The sequence below is a fragment of the Alligator mississippiensis genome, chromosome 13 (genome assembly GCF_030867095.1).
Source record: "Alligator mississippiensis isolate rAllMis1 chromosome 13, rAllMis1, whole genome shotgun sequence".
Lineage (NCBI taxonomy): Eukaryota > Metazoa > Chordata > Crocodylia > Alligatoridae > Alligator > Alligator mississippiensis.
In genome coordinates, this window is record NC_081836.1 from 5,603,434 (window position 1) to 5,626,704 (window position 23,271).

Genomic DNA, 23,271 nt, shown 5'->3' on the forward strand with positions numbered 1-23,271 from the left:
GAATCCGCGCGCGGGGCATGCTGGGGTGCAGGAGGCCGGATGTGCGGCGCGGCGACGTCACATCCGGGCGATGGAAGCCGAGCAGCGGCAGCGCTTGCAGCGGGGTCGCGTGCGGCTGGTGCGGGGCCTGCAGCTGGAGGCGCTGTGGGGGCCGCTGGTGCGGGACGGCGTCTTCTCCCGCGACATGCTCGACGACATCCAGGTGCCGGCAGCCTCCCTCCCTCCGCTCCGCTCCGCTCCCCGCTGCTTGGAAATGCTGGCTTCTGGGCCCGGGGTGCAAATCAATCGTGTCCCCTGCCTTACAGAGAGCAGGCTCTCCGAGAGACCAAGCCAGGCAGTTACTGATAGACCTCGAGACCCGCGGGAAGCAAGCTTTTCCTACCTTTGTTTCCATCCTACGCGAAACCGGACAGAAAGACCTGGCGGATTTCCTGAGTGAAGGATGCGCTTTCCCGCGGCCGTCCTCAATTGACATAAAACCCATTGAAATCGGGCCGCGTGGCGGAAGGGGCCGTGCAGGTAAGTGTCGATGCGACCGCCGTAACGAGCAGCAAAACACAGCGTTCGTAAGCCCTCTTGCTGTGGCGGTACCGGAGAGCGGCTAGTGGCCTGTTCGATGCGATAGCCCGTCTGTCATCCAGAATCGGGTGTCAGCCCGCGCAGCGTTTGGGAAAGGGCAGCGCGGTTCGGCGTTACTCACGAGTTTTATCTGCAGCTACGTCCCAGGAACTTGAGATGGATGTTCTTGCATACAAGTTCTTGATTGATGTTATATTGCATGTAATCTCTCTGGCGCCTCACATCTGAAGTCTGAGGGCATATGTTTCTCTCTGCATCAGGAAGACGCTGTTTGCCTTGATTTAAAGAAGGGATTAGACCTCAGATCTGGGTTCCGTTCCTAGGCCGGTGGCTGTTGGAGAGCCATAAAGCTCATAGTTTTCTCTGCTGCAACATGGGGATAAAGCTTATCTATCTGGCAAAAGACATACCAGGCAAAGCTAAAATACAAGGCATGTTTTAGCTTTGCCTCGTATGTCTTTTGCCAGATAGAATTAGACATTTTGATTATCTATCTGAATTAGACATACGAGGCAAAGCCAAAAGACATACGAGGCAAAGCTAAAGTTTTCCTTGAAGGAAAGGAACTATAAATGCACAAAACATCTGTAATTCGAGGACCAGTGCTGTTTTTTTGTCAGAGATCTGTGTTGTCGGTTGGGTAGCTGGTTCTATTAACAGCTTACTTTTCATTTTCAGGTTCCCTTTGTTGCCCCTTATTTTATAGCGTGCTCTAAGTGTTGCTGGTTGTTTCACCAAACCCTTAAAGGCATTGCTTAGTCTTAAATGGATAGATCATGCCTTGCAGAATAGTTGAGATGTTGCAAAGATATTTGGCTTAGGGGAAGTCAGTGAGAGAAAGACGAGCATTTGCAGGAAGGAGGTGGCCTTGGAAGGCTATTTGCAGAATAATTGGTGGCCAGAAAGATGCATGTTGCAGTTAAGAAGGGGAAGGACAGGTGCTGGGTTCAGCTGGGGGGGGGTATAGGGGAGGGTCAGATGGAGTTTTAGGGAAGAAAGAAGTGGAGAGGCATCTTTCTGAATGGACTAGCCTTTTCAGGATGCTTGATTTCTTTAGGGTACGCACAGGAGAAGTTGCTGTCTATAAGCACAGCCCAGGAAGAAAGGAACAGTAGTGAAAACACTTGGCTCACAATTCCCACCCAGATCACTGCACAGTCTTGTTCTAGTTTCATCTCATGCCATATCATTAACAACAGGGACTGAGCCCTACAGTGAAAGGATATAAATGATACCTAGCACCCAGGCAGTAGGGCAAGATATTCAATTGCCTGCAACAAGCAGTGCTCCAAACAACTCCAGAGACAGCCTGCTGTCTGCTTCACACACCCTACCTCTGACAGGAACCTGGAGGAAGAGGGGTACTTCAAATGTCCTGTGCCTTTTCAGGTGGGAGAGACTCTGAGTATTTGCCTCTGCCAGTCCAAGCCAGGACTGAGAGAGACCAAGAATTGGACCATCCTGGTACAGTGGCTCACAGTAAGTAGTCTCTTGGTAGGTAAGACCTAAGTCCTGGCAGTTTCTCTGTCCTTCCCCTGCTTCTCTGAGGAAGCCCTTGACCACCTATCCCTCTGGGAGTCTCACAGTATTTTTCATGTTGGGTTAATCTCCCTGAATGCCATGCTGCCTGGAACACGTGAGAATTGTATAACTGGAAGACATTATAGAAATACAAAATGCACCTTTTGCTCCACTCTTCCCTTTCCCTGTAGCTTTCTCTATACGTGCTGGGCTTCCCTGTACCTTACTGTTCAGGCATCACTGCTGAACAGTGATTTTTTTTTTTTCCCCCTGTGTGCAGTGAAGGGACAGCAAATCTGCTGCTTTTCCCTGCGAAGCTTGTACCTGCATGTCTCCTCTTCAGGCCATAGTGTTGGTACACATCATGAGCTGTTGTCTTGGGATCTTCCTACAAGCTCAAAACAGCTAGAGAGGAATAAAAGGGGGTTAAAACAAAGGCTTTCTCATGTTGGCTCCAACAGGGAAAGACGTAATTAACAGAAGGGATCTCATCAGAAAGACACATGGATGCCATGCCATGGCATTATTGGTTTTAAGATGCAGTATAACAAATGTGAGCCAATGTTTGTGTTGGTATTAATGCTGTGAATCTAAGTCCAAGCCTCTTGCTAATGAGTTGCAGGTGCTTGCTTGGAGCTGAATGTCAGGTCTGTGTGTTGCAGGTGCTGCTGCAGACAGGTTCAGACAGAACTCCGATATGGTCAGTGTCCTTTTTCTGTGCATCTTTTTCTTGCTTGTGTCCTCTCTGAGCTGTCCAGTGCCAGCTCCTGTCGCATCCACCTGATGCCCCATTTTCAAAAGGGAATCAGGCATTTCTAAGCCTAAGGCTCATTGACAATCCAAAGGGCTTTGGTCCAGATTGTTAAGGGGATTTAAGAGCATAGATCCAGTGGTAGTGAAGTGCTCAAATACCTTTAACAGTTAGCAGAGGGAGCTGACCCCAAGGCTCATCTAGCATCTCTATCCACTGTGACGATGGTCCACTAAGAGGTATTCCCAATCAAATCCTAAACTACAAAGGTAATGAGGTGCCTGAAGATAATACTAGGTGCCTTCTGGCATATTCAGTCCTTTGGTGCTTTGAAATCAATAGGGGACAGGTGCCTGACACGCTTGGTTACTTCTGTAAAGTCAACAGTGAACCTTTTTCTATTTGGAGGGGACCAGCTACCTTTGCAAGGCTTTGCTACATGGCAATAGGCTTGCTAGTGTAGCTGTACCATCCAACCCTCCTTGTGGAAATGCAGCTTGTGCTGGCAAAAAAAAATCCAGTTGTGCCTCTAGCTTATACCCGTTTCCCAACCCAGAATAATCCATGCTGATGAAAGCTCTCTTGCCATTATAACTATCCATACTAAGACTTTTGCTAGCATAGCTGGGCCAGTTAGGGATATGATTTTTCCTTTTTACATGCTCCTACTTTATCATAGTCACGTTGGCAGAACTTTTTTAGTGCAGACTAAATCCGCACCTGATCAGCGTTAGTAGCTTGTGAGGCATCTGAACACTTTGCCTGGGACTGGTAAATTCCAGTGAATTTATTTACAGTTTGGAGTCCAGGTATCTGACCCAGTTACCTGGACAAGTCCTGTAACAAGTCCTTACTTTCCTGACATGCCCAGTTTGATTCAGATTGGCACAGAATTAAACACCCCATTCCTCCTTCTATATTGTATTAGCTACCCTATAAGTATAAACAATAACATGCACCCAAATATTATTCCTTAAGCAGTTATGCTTGGGACAACTAATAATTATCTGGTGCAGCACTTGCAAAGTGCTCTTTCTATTGTTGTTGGTATTTTGGTTTTGTAATTATAGTGCTATTTTTGTTATTGGTATATTTCAGCATTATAATTACAAAACCAAAATATGCTAATGACAAAAGACAAAGTTCACAAATGCAGACAGGCATGTTTTGGAATCGCCTTCCAGAAAATGTAGCTCAAATTTATTTTCAGGTAAATTAACTTGGCCACTTTAGCCATGTGAATCAAGACCCTGATCTTGCAAGCAGTTGAGTAGTCTCATTAAAGTCAATGGAATATTTGCACAGGCAAAGCTAAATAAAGTGCATCTGAGTGCGTGAGGGATTTTTGTAAGTACTGGCTGGGTCTCCTGATGCTTTCTTTTTGTAGTTGCTTCTTTGGGCTCTATCAACGTCTGTTCAGCAACTTTTGAAGCTTCCTTATTTCATGCTCTATCTGTTGAGCTGTTGTGTAGGGGAAGGCACCTGTCTTCTGCCAAGTGTGATCCCTATTCAGTTAGGCTGGGCTGCATTTTCCCCCCTGTCCGTATTCATTCCTATATGGAAGTGGGTCCCATTATCCATCCCTAATCCTAGGCAAGGAGTAAATTGAGTTCATAGGAGAAATCATATGAGCTGCATGTTCAGTTCTGGGCTGCATCCTGCCAGGTTAGCCAGTGGCTGCCCTGAGTCGGGGGGGCAGGGGGGGTGGTTCATTTTGTCTCTCTGCTGACCATTCCTTGTGGGTCTGTGTGCACTAGGTTTATGTTCTGAAGTCGCGCCCGTGTGGATACTGCCTCATCATCAACAATGTCCATTTCAGCCCCGAGTCTGGTCTGTCCCTTCGACAGGGCTCCGACCTAGACTACGAGAAACTGAAGAGGCGCTTCTCATTGTTCCACTTTGAAGTCCTGACCCGACAAGATCTCAAAGCTAAGGTAAAAGGAGCAGCTTCCAGCTAACCCCTGTTGAGAAAGCAGAGTGGCTCAAAACATCGGTAGAATGGAACAGTTTGTACACTGGTATCAAGAGCCTGTCAAAAAGCCCAAACTGCAGTTCTCAACAAGCTTGTCAAAAGATGACTTTCCGATCTTCCTCTTCACATTACAGCAAAAAAAAAAATGCTCGCATGTTTTAGCCCCTCTGGGCTTGGGTTTCATTCCTGAACATGATTTATAAGCAGTCTTCTGATGTTGCATTTATTTGATATGTTTGACTTTGTCTTTTTTATCAGGGTACCCAGGGGGTCTGTCTTCTGTTTGCGTTTGACTCATGTATTGTTTGATTTTTAAGCAGGACAATCAATCCCCTGGAGCTTCCATTTAAGATAAAGCAGGCTTGTCTTATTTTCCTAAAACCAAAGGCAGTGCATTTCAGCCTGCGTAGGCTATACAGACTTGGTGCTGTGTTTGAGAGCACACGCTGAGATTAATGCCTTCTTTAAAAGGATGCTATTCAGGGGATATCTCCTTTCTTTGTTAAAGCAGCAAATGTTAAATGACAGTCAATTGCAGTCACCCAGAAACTGTTCCTGCCTGATGGGGATTTCAGTGTCCCATGTGACACAAGCAGATTAGATCTCAGCCCAGTTCCCAGTGGACATGTGACCTTGCAAAAATGGGGACTAGGCTGGACAGGCCATGGGAGAGTAAAGCGTACTCGCCTCTTTACAAACATTGTCCCCCTGTCACCGTGGACTGTGAGAGGGACCTTTTCTGGGCTCTTGGGTGTGTTTAAGGCAGACCTCCTTTTCCAGAAGTGCTGTCCCGGTTCTTTCAGCAGCATAGTGTTGATGTGGAACTGCTTTGAGGGGTCAGACTGACAGGAGTATTGCTAACCTGCCAGCCGAAAAATGGGGAAAAACGTGTTACTGAGCTTGGCCAATGTGTATCGAGAGAAATAGTCAGCTGTGTTACTCTGAAGTCAGACAGAAGGCAGGATATGGTTGCACCTTATAGACTAACTAAATTGGAGATGTACACACTTTAATAATAAACTGCTGTGTGCGTAGGAAATGTACTCGGAGCTGTGGGCACTGGCCAAGAAGGACCACAGCGCTATGGACTGCTGCCTGGTTGTGATCCTGTCCCACGGCCGTCAGGTAAGATCGAAGCCCTCCTTCATTTTCCCTTTGCTCTGGTTGCATAGTAGACTTCTGAAGCATGTATTGGTTACCAGGGTCCCAACATCTCTTCGTTGGGAGTGTTTGTCTCCCTCATGCCCTAATATTTTGTGGGCAAAGCCAGTGGGGCCTTTTCCTTGCAAACTTCAGGATACGTGAGTGGGAGGTCCAGGAAGATGGATTTAGCAACAGCGCCATTGAACCAATAGAAGAGACCAGTGGGGAAGCTGATCTGCCATCAAGTTTGTAGGAATCCCTTGATGGTTGCTTTCTACTGTATAATGTTGCAACAAGATGTCTTATCTGGGTGCCCTTTTGCTTTCTTAAGGTGGCTTTGATCCTGTCTCACCTTTTGGAGGGTCCTGTGTGCTTTATAACTCTGATGCAAGGTTTTGGGGACCAGGGTGCATGTTGAGAATAAATTCTGGATGCAAGAGTAAAGGGAGCCTGGCACTACACAGTGCTCTGGGTGGAACAGCCCTGTGCTGAAAGGACTACATGACCTTTCAGGTCTTCCCTAGCTTCACCGCCCATTGACCAGTGAGTTGGGCATGTAATTATTTGCAACAGTGAACACTTACTGCAGTGGCATCTAGCTAGAAGTAATGAGATGGAATTACAGGAAGGGGGGGATTTAGGGTGACTGTGAGGAATGCAATCTAATCAGCTTGTGGGGCAGGGGGGAAATAAGACCCCATGAACCTCAGGGGAACCTAGGGCATGGGTCAGATAAGGAGGATCATGGGTGTCTGGAATTTAGACTATTTCCAGACTGATATTGGCTGCTGTTCTCTCTCCTCATCTTGCTTTCCAAGTCCTTCTAGATAGCAGCAAACTCAGGTTGCATTTTGAGATCTGCACACAAGGGTGGTTGCATGCAAGACAAGCTGGGAGGGCTGACTGCGTTTACCTTTTCTTTTGAGTTATTGGCTCTTGGCTTTTGTTCTTTCAGCGCAGCCATATTCAGTTTCCTGGAGAAGTTTGTGGGACAGATGGGAATGCCATTCCAGTTGAAAAGATTGTGAACTGTTTCAATGGATTAAATTGCTGGAGCTTGAGGGGCAAACCCAAACTCTTCATCATTCAGGCCTGTGGTGGAGGTGAATATCTGCTCTAGCTTCTCTAGTACTCTGTCCTAGAAGGATTGTTTGGTGGGAGAAACAGTTGTGTTGCCACTTGTTCATGTGTTGGTATTTCTGGTATAATTGTATTCTTTCCTATTTCCTATCCTTGAGCTGTCTTCTCTTGCTCTTTTATTGCATATTCTTAATGCTGAGGGCAAATGCTAATAGACCAGAGTGTGAAATTTCTGTTAGCAGCCAGGTCAGACCGGGACATGCATTTCACTGCACTGAAACTGGCTTGGTTAATTGAGAAGGGCTGTGGGAAGGAAGTGAAAGGGTCTCAGCTGCTGTATGGACTCTAGCAGAGTGGACTGTTTCAGTTCTCCCTGTGTGGCCGAAAGGTTTTTGGTTGGTAAGAATGAACTCAAATTGTACTGCCATGAATTGCGATGTTTCCAAGTCGGCTAACACAGCAAAGGAGAAAAGAACAGTTGCCTGTTATATCAGAAGGACTAGACTTATGGATGGGGAAGGTGGGAATCCACTTCTTATTACTTGTGCTTGTAACTGAGAAGGGTTTCTTGGTTGTCTCTGGCAGAGGAAAAGGATTATGGATTTGAATTGGATTCTGACTCATCTGGAAACCAAGGTTATGGAGCTTCTCTAGAGTCAGATGCATCTCCCCTTAAGCCCTCCTCGGGGAACTTGGATGAGCCAGATGCAGTTGCCAGTGTACCCAAGGCCAGTGACATCTTGGTGTCCTATTCAACGTTTCCAGGTGAGTTGTTGTTGTTGTTGTTGTTTTTTTTTATGAGGCAGGCAGTGATGCCAAGTGAATAGAGCAATGGATGATAATAACACTAGGCTTCTGTTCCTGGCTCTGCTGGTACCTTAATGGGGGGCTTTGTATGTGTCACTTCCTCCTACCTCAGTTTCTCCATCTAGAAAATGTGAAGGGTTATAGGTGCCCCATTCATAATGAACTCTTGAGAGCTACAGGTGAAAACAGTCCTGCACAAACTAGACAGTATGAACATTGGAGCATTTTTATTTTCATTCCATGCCGATTTCTTTTGGTGCGTGACAGTGCTCCATACTTTCAATGGAGAATCTCATAGTCCTTTACAGACAGTATATGAGAGGCCACTGTCTGAAGAGTTGTTATCCTCGTGTCACAGATGGAAGTAGCTGAGGCACATGAAGGTTTTGACTTGCTCCAAGTCAGTCAGTAATACAGGCCTTACTCACCAGGGCCAGAAGTTTCTGGGTTTAGAGAAACTTCTCCAGAGAGTGGAAGTATCATACCAAGGAGACTTCCCTTGCTGGACTGAGATAGAAATGTTTTTATATTCTTTCCAAAGGATTTGTCTCCTGGAGGGATCGCAAGAGTGGCAGTTGGTTTGTGGAAACCCTGGATAGAATACTTGAGCAATATGCTGATTCTGAAGATCTGCAGAAGCTGTTGTTGCGGGTAAGTGTTCCTTTTTTCTGATTTAGTGCTTCAGTTACTCAGTCTTTGAACTTAGTTTGCCTGTTAAGGCCTAAATTTCCAAAGTGACTATTGATTTGGAGAGCTTCAGTTTTTACTTGCCCAATGGATGGTGCCTTAAAGGGACTTGATTTTTCAGAACATGAAGAATACCCTCTCACTTCATCAGGTCCCAGCAAGGTTTCTTTAGACACTGCTAGTTCCCCTTGAAAAACTATCAGTTTTAATCTTTGTTTAAGAGCCTATAATCCTGCCAGTGGCCAAAATGTTACCTGTCCCTGTGATACCAAAAGTACCAATGAGTTGGAGCAAGCAGCTACAGGCAGAATGGTAAGTGTATTGCTATTATATTAAGGAAATTATGCTAAGGAAGACTTGCTCCACTGATAATGTTGAGAGCTCTTCGACTACCTCTTTAATTTTACACGCTTTGCTGCTGCGGTGACATTTTGTTCATTCTTTAAGAATGTCAGCTGTCTGGAAAACCGCACCAGATGCTCGCCTTTAATACTACTTTTTATCTTCTGAGTGACGTAATCACATCTTAACTAGTGGCGTGAGATATGAGTGTGCGTGCTAATGAAAGGCTAAGCTTTGCTATATAGTCAGTGTTGGGAATGCAGAGGTTCTTGGAAATAACTCCCTCTTTTGCTGCATCTCTGGTGCAGTGCAGTGGGATAGCACAGAAATCCATTTGGGTTGCTGTCAGATGCGTTGCTATCTGGGTTTTTGCTCTGTGCTGTCCAACAAAGATCAGTAGCTTACCTGATATTGTGTACTCTGCATACACTTGCAGCTCCGATTGTATTTTTTTTTCCCTTCTGAAACTAGGCATATGCGATTCTTGTATGACAAATTGCTGATGTTTTTGGAGTTATGGTAATAAAGCACATCCTAAACTGCCTTAGGAATTGTTCCTATGTTCTCCTCAGCCGCCTCCTTCTCCCCTTTGAAAGTTGGTACCAAAAAACACCCATTGGTGTAATTGGTGTCATGCATGATCCTGCTTTCTAAAATGGAGGACCCAGTTCTTTGTGGAGAGGGGAATGTTTTGAAGTAATTCAATGCCAATGGGAGCTTCTTGTGGAAGTAAGAGGGGCTCCTAGGAGAACTCCCGAAGAAAGGGGGCTCGTATCATTCATGCTTCTGAATGAGAGAACTTTCACTCCCCATAAATGGCACAACAGAGCTTTCTATTTTTAACAAAACTGCATGCCGGTGTCGACACAAAGGAAATGACTAAACTTCTCCTGTGCTCAGAAGAACTATTTCTGATTCAGACAAAGCACTTGTTGCATAAGCTTGGTGAGAGGGAAGGCGGACAGGAAGGTCAGCTCTGAAGGTGGCTTCCAGAAGTGAGCATCTGTTGCGGAGAATGAGGAGGCAGGGGAAGAGGTGCTCAGTTCTAGAAGCAGCCTACTGACTGCTGCAGTCCACATCTGAGTCATCTCCTCTCTCCTACTGTGTACAGTTCTGCTTGCTGCCCCTGCATTCAGTCCTCAATAAGGCCTTAAGCTGCTCTTGATCATCAAACCAGCCAACCTCTTTATTTTCCTTCCTCTCTTTCCCAGGTGGCAAATGAAGTGTCTACTAAAGAAAAATACAAGCAGATGCCAGGCTGCTATCACTTCCTTCGGAAATGGTTCTTCTTCATGACCAAGTGAAACCCAGGCTTGGAGGCCTCTCCTGTTAGTCAGGATTGTCTCCACCAGGTCTGAGGACACCCCACACATGGCCATGGCTGCTCTGATTTGATTCTGTATTCAGCTGCTCCTGATTTGCATGTGTCCTGGGATGTGCAGTTGATTAACTCCCATGTTACTATGAAATGGAGGCTTTGCTCCCTTTCTGCTCAGATCAAGACTGTTGGGTTCCAGATCCAGAACATTTCAGGCAGGTGACAAAGCCTGTGGGATAATTCTGGGCTAGGCTAGTAGCTGCAGCCTTTGAGTCTATCTCCCTGTTCTTCAGCAAAAAGTGCCTTGAGCTGATTTAGGCTTTATGCTGGCTTGGTCCACTTTTGACCTGTGATTGCAGCTCCCTTGTGTGGGAGGAGGGGAAAATGAAGTTTTTGTATTGTATAATCAAAACCTCTTGCACTATGAAGCAATGATATGCACCTGAATCCAAATGCTGTGGGTTGGGGCAGGGGAGAATTTTACAGCATTTGTTACCTTTTTCTATTAAACTCCTCAACTTTGTAGACAGTTTGTCTTGCTCTTTACTTATTCTCATCTCCGCTGATCTTCTCTTCTGCAGCTGCCCTGGCATCCCCCAAACCTCTCTTAGCTACAGTGACTGGCTTCTCCCACAAGCAAGGAGAATAAAAGCATTGCTGTGTCACAAAGCATATTTTGCAGTCTCTTGAATTTCCCACTATTGAATGATTGCAGCTGCAGCCATTCAGACTTGCTAGGAACACCAGCCAGTCTGATGTTTGAGGTCCAACTGATTCTATTTAAAGAAAAATCAGAATATTTATTCCTGAGGCTACTGTTTGAAGAAGAAATTAAATTACTTTTCCTCTATAACAGACTCAAGGTCTTTGTCTTCTATCAAATATGATTGCTTTTGTATACAAGATCAAACAGCATATGTGCAACTTTTTCTTCCCCCTTCCCACCACAGGGAGAATAATAACACAGCTGTGGTAAATGGAGCGACATTGAGATGGCAAGTGTCATAGGGAACTGTGGAGCACAACTCACCTGACAGAGCTAGGAAAGATGAAATGGGGCAGGAAATAGATCAAGTCCTAATGGTTTCCCCATCTTGGCCCTTCAGCATGATGGAATTTGTACTCTAAAAAGTCACAGAAGTGTTCACTGTTCTGAGCTCTCATTGTTCTTCTACCACTTCCTCTGCCTTATTTGCAGAGGCAGGTGAGGATCTGGCCTCTCTGAACTTCCTTAGTCCCTTAGTTTCTAGAAGCAACAACTAGATACTCATGGTTGCAGGCTGCAATGATTGATCAGTCATCTGGTGTTTGCTTTCTGGAGCAGCAGAGCTCCTTTGATTAATGGGATTGGGGTGGAGGTGACCTTCAACCCTTCTAGGTCATTTTCAGTGGAGAGTTCCTAGCTCGAGGTGGAGCAGGTGAATTTATATCTTTGCCCTAGTCCCTTGGGGATATGAGGAAATTTGTAGCAAGAAAACAAGCACAGGCTTTTTTCTTCTCTGAATATACTCATGGAGCTCCTACTCACTGGAGATTGATGGGGTGTCAAGGAGATGTAAGTGCTGTGGGCTTTATTCGCCATGAAAGGGTCTAAGTGCATTGGGAATTGCCATCAGTCTCTAAAAGCCTACCTCTATTTCCAAGTGGCTTTCATATAGTTTGCTACTGCTAGCGGCCTGCTCTTTGGACAGCATTCTCTGCAAGGTTGCTTGCGTACAGAGTGCCGTGGGCAGGCAAGATACAGCGTGTAGCATCAAATCACTGAATAGAGGGAATGGCTGGGGGTTCTGTGCGTCTTGTGTATTCTGTGCCATGAGACTGTCACGTTACTTGGGGATCCTGTAGTTCTTGTGCGGTCAGTTCAGGCACAAGGGAAAGAGTAGTGGGCAATGGGAAGGATGCAAGAGAAGATGCAGCGAGAAGGGAGAATGGGGTTATATATCTCTCCTATCAGCTTGGTCCTCCTCTGCACCATTTTTTTTCAACCTCAGCTTTTATTTCATGGAATGAATACTCCTTTGCAGACTTCCCAGCAAGGCAACCTCCTTCCCTCCTATTCCCTTCCTTCCCCAGGGACATGTGTTATCCATGCATTGCAAAATAGATCTTGGGGGGTTTTTTTGCTTTGCTTTTTACTTATACACAAACTCCTCCAACACATCAGCTGTGACTTCAGTTTCCCGATGCTGCCTTTATTTCAAACCGCTTTCGTTTCTGTGGTCCCATCTTGGTGCATTGCCCAGGTCTTTTGGGGTTAGTATTTTTGCATAACCTACAGAAAATATAGAACAAAGCACAGATCAGACTGGCAAACTAAGGGAATTGGCAAACACCATGCTGTACATCCAAACTCCACAAATCATACCTTTTAAATACACATTTATAAGTCCTATAGTGTTCTCTCTGCTTAATAAATAAGACAAGTACTCGGGTCACGCCTTCTATTTAGGAGGATACCTTTCTAGATAGCAAATTATTGATGATAATATCAGAATATCATAGACGGGAGCAACCTGTGTTATTTTCTCATGATGTAATTGTTACAGTCTGGAAGCTATAAGAAGCCTATTGTAATATCTAACAACTGATAAGCAATTTCCTAAAACACCTTTATTATGAACCCTTTAAAAGGTGGTCAGTATATCCTCAATATAAAATGTGCAGAGCTTTCTCCCAGTGTTGGCTAGAAATGAAAATCACTTGGCACGTTGCTCAGGAGAAAGGTGCCTATCCTGTCCCGCGAGAACTAACGTATATCAGGCATCTCTCTTGTCTGGCTCAGTATTTTGTTTGAGTGCAGTTATTCAGGAACAAGATCAGCTTGGAATTGAAAGAACAGTAGCTCTTCAGAGAGGTCCCTGAGGCAATGATAAGAGTAGATCTGTATCTTGTGGGGTGTAGCACACAGAAGGAGCATGCCCTGCTTCACTGTAGCAATCCCTGCTGTGGCTCTTTTCCCATGTAGATGTGCCCTAAGAGTCTTAAGCCAGAAGAATACCTGTTCTGGGCAATTTCCCCTTTGAGACAAGCCCTTTAAATTGAAATTGGGTTATTTTAACTACTTAGCAATGCCCGTTTTACAAGTTAACAAAGAAGAGCTGCTGTCCTGGCGGGTAGTAGAGACAAGAGCCTTACATTGCTGATCCAGTCGTTGAAGGCAGAGACACGGGTGAAGACGGAAGGCTTGTGGTAGTAATTGCAGCCAAGGGAGGAGCCAAAGCTGACTACACCATTCACTTCCCAGTTGCCGTCGGCACGTTGACAGTTCAGTGGGCCACCGGAGTCCCCCTGTGAGGAAGAAGAAGCACCGTTTATGGGTGGTCCTGGCATGGAAAAGCCATGTCTGTCTTTGTGGCAGGAGAGAGGCCATCACTGGCCCCAGCTCTATCGTAGAGCTGGAGATGGGACAGGGTTGTGAGACCAGAGCCTGAGCATGGGCCCAGTTGCAGATGAAAGGTCTCTGTATGGGCCACAGAAGATGCGAACAAGCATCTACCAAATATTCCTTGGTGAGATCAGCTGACATGAGTGGTGGGGAGAGGCTTCAAAATACAGCTAACACCAAAGGGCTCCAGCCCCCCCTACCAATGCCCAAGTCTGACTTTAAAGCCAAGCTCAGAAGTCCCATGGTCCTCAGACTCACATTGCAGCTGGAGATCACCCCATCACCGCCAGCACAGATCATGTTGGTTTTCACTACGCTCCCCCACCAGTCAGGGCTGGAACAGATTGAATAAGGTACCACGAGCAAATGGCCTTGCTGCAATACGTCCAGGAGGTCGCCGTTTGCTGGAGGAGAGCAGAGACAAGGGAGTTGCCTTCCCACAGATAATTCAAGAATCAAGCAGAGATTGTAGGCAATCCCCCTTGCAAGACAGGATTTGTGGTTCCTCCAGGGACAAGTCACCAGCGAGTCTATGACAAGGGCCAACTCCAGTCCCTGCTGTATTCCTCACTCAGGGGAATGTCTCAATTAGACTCAAAATCCTCATTCCATTACAAATGGTTCTTCAGCGAAGCAGTGATGTGGACGAGAGAAGCAGATGGGCCAGTTCTGGCCCTTACCATTTGAGGATCAAGCGTAATAAGACCAAGTGCTGCTTTTTCACCCTCTGGTGATGCCCTCAAATCAGGAAGGAAGCACAGGGGCGAGGTGGCTGTGGGAGCCTGCCCTCATTTACCTGCGCATCAAAAGACTTCCCCTTTGGGGCTCTATCGGCAACATTAACTGGCGTTTCACTCCTTCCACTGGGCATATTAGCATTAATCGACCCAGCAGCCTTCTTTGTATTGCAGGTGCACCCTGAGCCCTTACGCAGGGTCAGAGTCCTATTGTGTGAGCAAAAGGTTCTGCCATAGAAAAATCTCTCTGCTACACAAATGAAGCTAGAGCTAGATCAAATACCTTCTCTTCCTGAGGAGGCACTGGCCACTGACTAAACCTCAGTCCCAAAGCAGAGCTTAATTTCAAAGGGCTTTATTTCATTATTTAGCTATATAGGCACTTACTCTGCAGTCTTCCCCATCCTGTCACATAGCAGATGGCTTTCTCGGTAAGGATGCTGTCTGGTGTGGGGAGGCAAGCGAGCTGGATTTTATCGCTCAGTTGGACATGCTGAGAGAGTTTGATCAAAGCAATGTCATACCTGCAAAAACATTAGGGGGGCAGAGGAAAGGCATTAGTGCTTCGTGCTTACAGAGCTGTTCCCCCATTTCAGAGCAAACACCTGGCCTTCAAGGAGCAAGGCCAAGAACAGCCCCCAGACCTCCGCATGCATTTCCATCACTTTGGGCTCCAGGCACTGCAGCTGCCCCAGAACAGAGTTGCCAGCTGGCTAATTGGCCTCAGCATCACCTGGAGCTGAAAGGCACCAGCTAACGAGCTGCTCCCAGGCACAGCACTGCCTGGGATGTACGCGGAGGCATCGCTTCCAGCACAGCAGGTAGCCTGGGGTGATCTCCTGACCCAGAAACAATTACAGCTCTGTGCCCACTGCACCAGGCAGCGTCAGACAGCATCCCCGCAGCAAATGCAGCAGAACCAAAGGTAGGATTGACTGTCTCCCAGCTCTCTACTGAGCAGCCCTTGATCAGCAGCTGCTCACCCTTCTGGCTCTGATGCAGTGAGGGACCTTTGGCCATCTTAGCCATTGCATGGTTTTCTCTTCCCCCTAAGTAAGGCATTGCTTCATGCAAATCCAGGGTCAAATTCAGGCATAAAGATCCCCATGCTCCCTGAAGAAATCCATGGACCTGTGTCTTCCAGCACAGAGTTATTTAGTAAGGTTCAGCCTGTGTGTGGAAAGCACTACAAGCACAGTCTGTGACAGCAAGGGTGCCCTGAGAGCTTTGGGCTTCTTCATTCAAAGTTACTGCTTTTTTTTTCCCTGCCCACAATGGGTGATATTCCCTCAGCTGCTCAGCCGGTCCCCAGATTGCTACCCACACCGTGGCTGATGGCTCCATCTCTTCCAGAGCAGCCGGGAAGCTCAGCCTTTCAGCAGCTTCCGTCTTGCCAGGCACCAGTGAGTCTCTGGAGGGCACCAGATGATTTTTTTGGCTGCACCTCCCTATCCAAAGGGGATTCAGTAGTGTTTCCTCAGCCTCTTTGAAGCTGGTGCTGCCCTACCCTGAATGTACCCAGCATGCAGGCCCTGCAGGAGCTGCTCAACTCTCCTGCCTGTGCTAAGCAAGGCCGGGGAGGCCTTTGCTACTGCATTTGCTGCTGGCTGTTCAGCCGTACAAAGCCTACTCAATGCAAACAGAAATGTTCCTTTTTTTAATGCTGGTTTGCTCAAACCTTTCCCCTCTGTTTCTCTACCCCCAACCCCGCTCTGCTTTGCCTTTCCAGAGGTGGTTTGTGTTTAAAGAGCTTGAAAAGCCTTTGAGGAACTAAGAAGGGATCCTTTGGGTTGCAAAGAGCTAAATAAATGAATATTGTGCCCTCGTCTTACAAATCCCCAGATTGCGTTACTAAAAACCAAGAGGACTGTCCAAGGGCTGTCTGGAGTTTGGAGGACAGAGTTGTCCGTGTTTGTAAGCCTATGAAGCATTGTAGAAAGCTTTGCAGATGCTTTGCTTTCAGGTTCCTCTAAAGGAAGAGTTTGAGGCTGGCATGGGAAGGGGGGGCGGCCTTGTTCCTGAAACTACAACGTCTGTGATGCTGAGGTCGGTGACACTTGTACTAATGCACTCAGGCTGAAGGCCCCTTCAGCAGCCTCAGTTTAACCCAAATGACAAATCATTCTAATAGGACCAAGCAATCAGAACTCGTGGTAGAGGTGATCTCTTTTATTAGACCAACTAGATTTTTGCAAAAAAAAATTCTTTAATTTAAAATGGCAAATAAAAACCATTTTTATTTATTTATTTATTTTTTGCAAAAATCTAGTTGGCCTAATAAAAGAGATCACCTCTACCACATGTCCTGATTGCTTTTTCCTCTAGACCAATATGGCTACAACCTGGATATCTAACAGGACTGTTCACTTGAGGGTTTTGCAGGACTTGACGTGGGCTGACTGCACGGCTCAGCACGCCTGTCTGACGAGGTGTCACTTCTCCCCATTATAAGGCTGGAGGCTGTGCTCAGTGGAGCGGGGCATGCATTTGGCAGTGCAGAGCTGCGCTAAACAACAATTTGTACTGAATGCTACTGGAGCTGCAAGTGTAAGAGCTGTATGTATAACAAACGAACAGTGTGCCCTTGTTGTGAGGAAGGCTAATGGCATCCTGGGCTGCATTAGTAGAAGCATTATCAGCAGATTGAGGGAAATAATTATTCCCCTCTATTCGACACTGGGGAGGCCACATCTTTAGTCCTGTGTCCAGTTGTGGGCCCCCTGCTATAGAAAGGGTGTGAGCAAGTTGGAAAGAGTCCAGTGGAGGAAAGTGAAAATGTCTCAGGGGCTGGGGCACGTGGCTGGTGATGAGGAGAGGCTGAGGGAACTGGGCTTATTTAGTCTGTGGAAAAGAAGACTGAGGGGGGATTTTAATAGCAGCCGTCGACCTCCTGAAAGGTGGTTGCCAAGAGGATGGAGCTGGACTGATCTTGGTGATGACAGAACAAGGAGCAATGGGCTCAAGTTGCGTCAAGCGAAGTTTAGGTTAGATATTAGGAAAAACCTCTTATCAGGAGGACTGGAAACGCTGGACAAGGTTATCCAAAGGGGTTATGGGATTTCCTTGGAGGTTTTTAAGGCCCAGTTCTGTAAAGCCTTAGCTGAGATGATGTAAGTGGGGCTGGTCCTGCTTTGAGCAGGGGGTTGGACTAGACGTGACCTCCTGAGGTCCCTTCAACCCGCATTTGCTATTTCACCCGTGCTTTTATGAAAGCTGCTGTTGAAACCTAAATGATCATCACAATCCCTCAGCAGGTTAGGCTGCATGTCTGACATTTCTGGATGGGGGAAAGCAAGAAGTATGGAGAGAGAAAGAGAAAACATCCCCTAACTTTTGGCATGTGTCCTGGTGAGAAAGGGGATGTGTTGACTGAGTTGGGCACCCTGTCCTCCGGGATAGGAAAGGCCTCAAGTGTTGGATTATCTCTCTCCAATTGCAATATTTCACCAGTTTGGAAACCTCAATATGAGTCTAAGCTCTTACAGGTGGCTCTGGCTTTTGAGTTGGGGTTCAGGGCTGGTAGGTCTCAGGTGCTTGGATTTTGATACCATCTCTTAGACCTTCCACAAAAAACTGCTGTTGACTTACCCATTGGAGACCTTCTTAGGGTTCCACTTCTCATGGACGATGATTTCTGCTGGAGACGCTGCAACCGATCCTTTTTCTTCAATGTGTAGGTTGTATTTTCCAAGAAGTACTCGATATGTCCGAGAGGAACTGAGGAGGAAAAGAACCAGAGAACCGTTGAGTTTTGTGGCTCCTGGCTTGCTGCAAAGCTGGGTGCATCTTTGGGAAAGGTGGTTAAATAAAGGCCAGGAAGTGTTTGTGGGAGCTGTTTAAATGACAGAGCAATACTTGCTAGCAACCCTCTTGAGCAAAGTTAAGCCTATTTAACTGGGTTTAATTGATCCTTATTCGTGCAAAATTAAGAATGATAATTCAGTGCATGGTGCATATTATCCATGCTTTTGTTGGTGGGAAACCTGGGAAATTGTTGACTGTTGAGCAGAAATGAGACTTTGGACTTGATGATCCTATTTGGCATGGAAGAGCCTGTTTTGAATGGGCTTTGGTTGCAGATTGTATGCTGATTTCTGGATATAACATTAGCATAAATGGCTGGCCAAGGATCTCCAGCTGATTTACCTGATGCAGTGAGCAGCTGTCATGACCCAGTTGGTTGCAATGAGGGTTCCTCCACACGTGTGAAACCATCCACCACTGTAAGAGTATTGAAGGGAGGCCTAGGAGCAAAATGTGAAACAACACTAGGAATGCAGCTGACCGGTGTCCCACAGCACGACTGGGGAAGGGGACGGGACAAGGACCATCCAAACAGCCCGGACTTTGAATCAGGATAACTGTCTTAGGAAAAGGGCTTTCCCCCCAGGGTTTCTATTCAGTGTTGCTTTACCAAAGCTGTTTGCATGGCTTGCTCCAGGCAGAATTTATTAGCTATAGAGAAATGTAGTGGTTAAACAGCTCTTTACTAGTCTGTGTAGAAATAGATTGGAAAATGTTGGCAGCTGCTGTTATCCAGCCCTGTGATCGGTTATAGACTTTATTGAAGCAAATAGGGGTGCACTGCTTTTCCCCCCATTATTTTTCCATCCCATTTTCAACCAAACCAACAGGGCCCTGGTTATTGATAGCTAGACCTTTCCTGGAGATCTTGAAACGGATCACAGGCAGGGCTCAGGAACCTCTTAGCAAAGGATTGAGGAGACGGAGAATCACAAACCTGCCATGGCCAGCTGTATGGTCTTGCGTCGTCCCCTCCAACCACTCGGGACAAAAAGGGTTTGTAGATGGGATCCCCACAACTGAGGACTGTAAGAGAGACATGGTGGGATCCACTTTAGAAACAGGCAGGTATCGAGCCATCTCCAATTCTAGTCTGGTTGTTACAGCGTGCCCCTCACCCCGGTATCCGAGCACCTGCATGTTTCTGACTGGTAGGGGGGCAACAGGGTTAGTCTAGAGAGCAGGCAAGATAAAAAGCTGCGTATGAGCCGGATACGTACCCCCAGGGGTCAAAGTGAGTGCCACAAATAGGATCGTGATCATGGTGTCCCAGGGCAGTGTGCTGTCAATGTGCATCTCCTGAGCCGTCTTATATAGCTGCAGTGCATATCTCTGGGAGATCCCGCGTGGGATGGAGCGCTGCGCTGCCACCGATGGAAAGTTTTACAACAGTGGGACGTACTTCCAGAAAAGGTCAAGGTAGCTAGACCTTGAAATCCAGGCTCCATCTGGGTTTGCTCTTTTTTGTTGAGGGGTGGGGAGAGCACCAGGTGAGCTGGAAGATATTTGTTCCAGCTGTTTGCTATCCCACAACCTTGAGTTCTGCCTGCCGATATATTATGGGAGAAGAAATTCCTGTGTGGCATTAATGTCATGACTAGTCTCAGTGCACTTTAGGCACTGCCAATCCTGACGTGTCAGGATAACTTTGGGGCAGTGCTTACAATATCCTATTTTTGGCTATTAGTACTTACAATAGCCTATTTTTATTTTTTAGAATCGATCAAGCGGTGGTAGTGTCAACTTAGCGTCATCTGGAACAGCTGATCTTCTTGTCTAGATCACACGGAGTGCATCCAGCTGTCCCCATTTCAAATAAACACAAACTGGAGACACCCTGATCTAGAAAAAAAGGTGAGAGATTTTAGTTGGACTCAACCAAGCTGCCTGCTAAAATAAACACGTTGCTGTCCAAGGCCCTTCAGTACTCTCTTATGTCTTTCTGCCATGTCGGGAGCCGTGACAGATCTATTCCTACTGCTAACGTGTCACAAAGTGGCAAAACAACAAAGAAGGAAAGACCGCAAAAAATAATTTTGGGAAGAAACTTCCTTCTCCGAACACTGCTTGGAAATGCTGAAATGGGGAAAACCGGAAAGAGCTTGTTTTGTTCTGAACCGGAACAAAATGGAAGATGGTGAAATTTCTCCCGAACCAGAAATTCCCCATTTGCAGCTGTTCTGCTCCCAAATATGCAGCTGTCACTGAGGGGGAAATGGGATCTAGTGCCTTTGCAGCTTGGAGAAGGGGTCTCGAGGGGTGGTTACAAGAACACCAGCTCTTTGCTGCTTATGCAGGGGGTCGGACTCGATGATCTATTGAGGTTCCTTCCGACCCTAACACCTATGAATCTATGAATTTGGAGTAGGCAGCTTCCCCAGCAGGTATCTGTATGGTGTTGCCTCCCCTGTCAGTGGTAGATGAATACCTGTAGTAAGAAAACCCCATCATGTGAGCTGAGAAACTGCTCATCAACTGCTGATTCTTGAGAGCATCTTCCTCCCCACTTTGATCCCCGTTACTATAGTATCTGAGCAACTCACGGTCTGCAATATACTGATCCTGACGGCGCGCCTTGTGTGCTGGGTGTTGCTATTGTCCATGTTTTACAGAGGCACCAGGATTTTAGGTGCCATGCCCAGGGTCAAAGAAGAGGTCTGAGAGAACAAGGAACTGAACCTGGGTCTCCTGACACCACCACAGAGCTATAATCATCGGATCACCCCTTCCCTCTCCATTTGGGGCCGGATCAAGAACGTGAGACTTTGTGGTCAGGGGCCAGTTTGTTGCCTTAAATTGTCTGAGCTACTCACTCCCCACCCATGATACTTATACTCAGTCCTGTCCTTGGGATACAGCCCTGGAGCCTTCCTCAACACGTGGAGTTTGGCAGAGGCTGCACCTTGCCACTCATCATGCCTTAATGTCTGAGCTCTGAACTGCTCCAGAATTGGCTCAGAGTTGCGCCATGCTGGTTGATCCCCTGCAGAGAAATGTTCAAGCAGGTAGCAAAGCCCGCATCAAAACTCAGAGCCGCCGGCCCACGGGCTCTGACAAGATCCATCTGGCAGGTGACAGCTAATGCTCTGGATCTGTTCCAGACGATGGGAGCTGGGGGCTTTTACTAGAGTGTGCCAATGCTTCCTGTTATCCTTCCATTTAGTTTTAAAAGGCCGATTGGTGCATGCAGAGGAGAGCGGGTGGCTTTGGAGCATAGACGGGAATATTTTACAGCACAGCTTTCTGCAAACGGCAGAGTCACCAAGAGGAGGCCCGGGGAAAGCCTAGATGGGCTGGGGCCCTGCACGTTCTGCCTCCTGTGCTGCTCTATTTCAAGTCCCCACTGCTGGAGCTTGCAGACTTTCTTTCCATGCTCAGAGCTACTGAGCTGCCGTGCCCTTCTCTGTGTCCCAGGAAGGTAGGGAAATGCTGTCCCCAAAGCACAGAGGCATGGTGGATTATGTGTGGTAGCAGTGAATGGGTGAGCGCTCAGGAGCATCTGACCCGTGAATTGCCAAAGCATATGGATCAGCTTTTTTCCCCTTATGCCCCCTGTTAGAGCAGCAGGCCCTGACTGTCATAGAACAGGTGCAAGCCGGGCCCAGGAAGGCTGGGATTTGGTGGATATGGGCCGGTTGCAACTTGGGGGCTTTAGTAGCTGCCAATGGAAGCGCTCAGTCCCAAGGGTTGGCTTTTGCCTCCTCCATCATTTTTGGGGACATTCATGGAGCTCTTGTCCAAAAGCACAGAGCTTTTGGGCCTGCGTTCCTTAGGGACTCTTCTGTATGCATCTTATAGCAGAGCACACAGGGTAAATCCGTATTGTCCCTCAAAGTAAGAATGAAAGAAACAAGCCCAGTTTGATTCCAGTTTCCATCCTCACCCCTCTTTCTTTGTGTGTAATCAAAATCTACCTTAGTTTGACTGTGGGGCAAGGAGTCCTCCAAAGAAATGGGTTGAAGCACATTCATCAGCAAGCTTATTCTGTTGCATAGGGAACTGACTGAAAGCTCTTCAAATTGAAGTTGAGGTAGATGGGAGATCCCTCAGTCTTTGTGGAGTGTAATACTACGCTTGGTCTGTGCACTGGACCTTGTGTTAACAAGAATGCTGGTTTGGGATGTTTCAGAGCTGAGAGAGAGCCCTTTTGAGTAAATTGCTAGCCGGGGCAATCAAGCCAATGTAATATGAATTTCTTCTCTTCATTCACCCAATAGAATATCTTTGGTTGTTTCTCTGTGTCTATGATTTTGTTGTCTTTTTGTTCTACTTTGGCTTTCCAATCTCTCAGCAAAAGATTTCTAGGCAGCTAATCCCTAGAAATCACAGACTCATAGAAAATGAGGGTTGGTAGGGGCCTTAGGAGGTCACATCTAGTCCAACCCTCTGCTCCAAGCAGGACCAGCCCCAACTAGATCATCCCAGTCAGGGCTTTGTCTACCTGGGCCTTAAAAACCTCCAAGGATGGAGATCCCACCACCTCTGGACTTGTAGGAACTCTTCTTGTTACCCTTCGTGTCCTTTGCTAGCTGCTACTTCAATGGTGCTTTGGCCTTCCTGATTTCACCCTTGCATGCCCAAGCAACACTCTTATACTCCTCCCTAGTCATTTGTCCAAGCCTTATAAGCTTTGTTTTTGTGTTTTAGCTCACTGAAGAGTTCCCTGCTAAGCCAAGCTGGTCTTCTGCCATACTGGCTAGTTTTCCTGCGCATCAGGATGGTCTGTTCCTGTGCCCTCAGTAATGTTTCTTTAAAATACAACCAGCTCTTCTGGGCTCCTTTCCAACCTCAGGCTGGCCTCCCAAGGTATCCTGCCCATCAGTTCCCTGAGCAAATCTAAGTCTGCTTTTCTGAAGTCCAGGATCCTTACTATGCTCCTCTCCTTCCTTCTTTTTCTCAAGTCGATGAGAGTTAGGTTCCCAACTACCTTTAAAACTCTTTCTGTTTGGCCAATAGCTAGTGGACTAAGATTGGGGCTGGTAGATCCTGTTACAACACAAATAGTAGTTATCACACAAAATGTAAGGTTGGAAAGAACCTGGAGAGATCACATATTGTACTCCCTGCACTGAGTCGGGGTCAAATATACCTCCAGCAGGTAATGGAGACAGTCCGTTTTAACTCTGGCTCAGTAACACTCTGGGA

At 46.8% G+C, this 23,271-nt stretch overlaps 2 protein-coding genes across 3 annotated transcripts; one reads left to right on the forward strand and one right to left on the reverse strand.

The window, feature by feature from the left end:
* The first annotated feature begins 50 nt into the window (after positions 1 to 50).
* CASP9 (caspase 9) lies at positions 51 to 10,725 on the forward strand. 2 transcript variants are annotated; one of them, XM_019499976.2, is made up of 10 exons: positions 51 to 202; positions 306 to 519; positions 1,969 to 2,058; positions 2,748 to 2,800; positions 4,609 to 4,785; positions 5,859 to 5,948; positions 6,922 to 7,069; positions 7,632 to 7,811; positions 8,395 to 8,504; positions 10,094 to 10,725. In XM_019499976.2, exons 1-10 carry the CDS (start codon positions 71 to 73, stop codon positions 10,184 to 10,186), a joined length of 1,287 nt encoding a protein of 428 aa, XP_019355521.2. In that variant the 5' UTR covers positions 51 to 70; the 3' UTR covers positions 10,187 to 10,725. The 2 variants fall into 2 exon arrangements, with proteins under 2 accessions (XP_019355521.2, XP_006266038.2); XM_006265976.4 differs by having other exon boundaries at positions 52 to 202; positions 2,763 to 2,800.
* A 2,455-nt stretch (positions 10,726 to 13,180) lies between these two features.
* LOC102575615 (chymotrypsin-like elastase family member 2A) lies at positions 13,181 to 19,422 on the reverse strand. The gene is made up of 7 exons (XM_019499972.2): positions 19,347 to 19,422; positions 19,064 to 19,152; positions 18,469 to 18,566; positions 17,911 to 18,039; positions 14,710 to 14,846; positions 13,844 to 13,989; positions 13,181 to 13,488 (listed from the first exon to the last, which is right to left on the reverse strand). Exons 1-7 carry the CDS (start codon positions 19,420 to 19,422, stop codon positions 13,285 to 13,287), a joined length of 879 nt encoding a protein of 292 aa, XP_019355517.2. The 3' UTR covers positions 13,181 to 13,284.
* Between the last annotated feature and the right edge of the window lie 3,849 nt (positions 19,423 to 23,271).

Excerpts from the sequence above, each read along its gene's own strand:
- CASP9 (XM_019499976.2), top strand. The coding sequence starts at position 71 with ATGGAAGCCGAGCAGCGGCAGCGCTTGCAGCGGGGTCGCGTGCGGCTG. Across the intron at positions 2,801-4,608 it reads TCAGACAGAACTCCGATATG|GTTTATGTTCTGAAGTCGCG; the intron begins GTCAGTGTCCTT and ends TGTGTGCACTAG. Across the intron at positions 5,949-6,921 it reads TCCTGTCCCACGGCCGTCAG|CGCAGCCATATTCAGTTTCC; the intron begins GTAAGATCGAAG and ends TTGTTCTTTCAG.
- LOC102575615 (XM_019499972.2), bottom strand. The coding sequence starts at position 19,422 with ATGCACATTGACAGCACACTGCCCTGGGACACCATGATCACGATCCTA. Across the intron at positions 18,567-19,063 it reads CATACAGCTGGCCATGGCAG|GCCTCCCTTCAATACTCTTA; the intron begins GTTTGTGATTCT and ends TTTTGCTCCTAG. Across the intron at positions 14,847-17,910 it reads CCTAAGAAGGTCTCCAATGG|GTATGACATTGCTTTGATCA; the intron begins GTAAGTCAACAG and ends ATGTTTTTGCAG.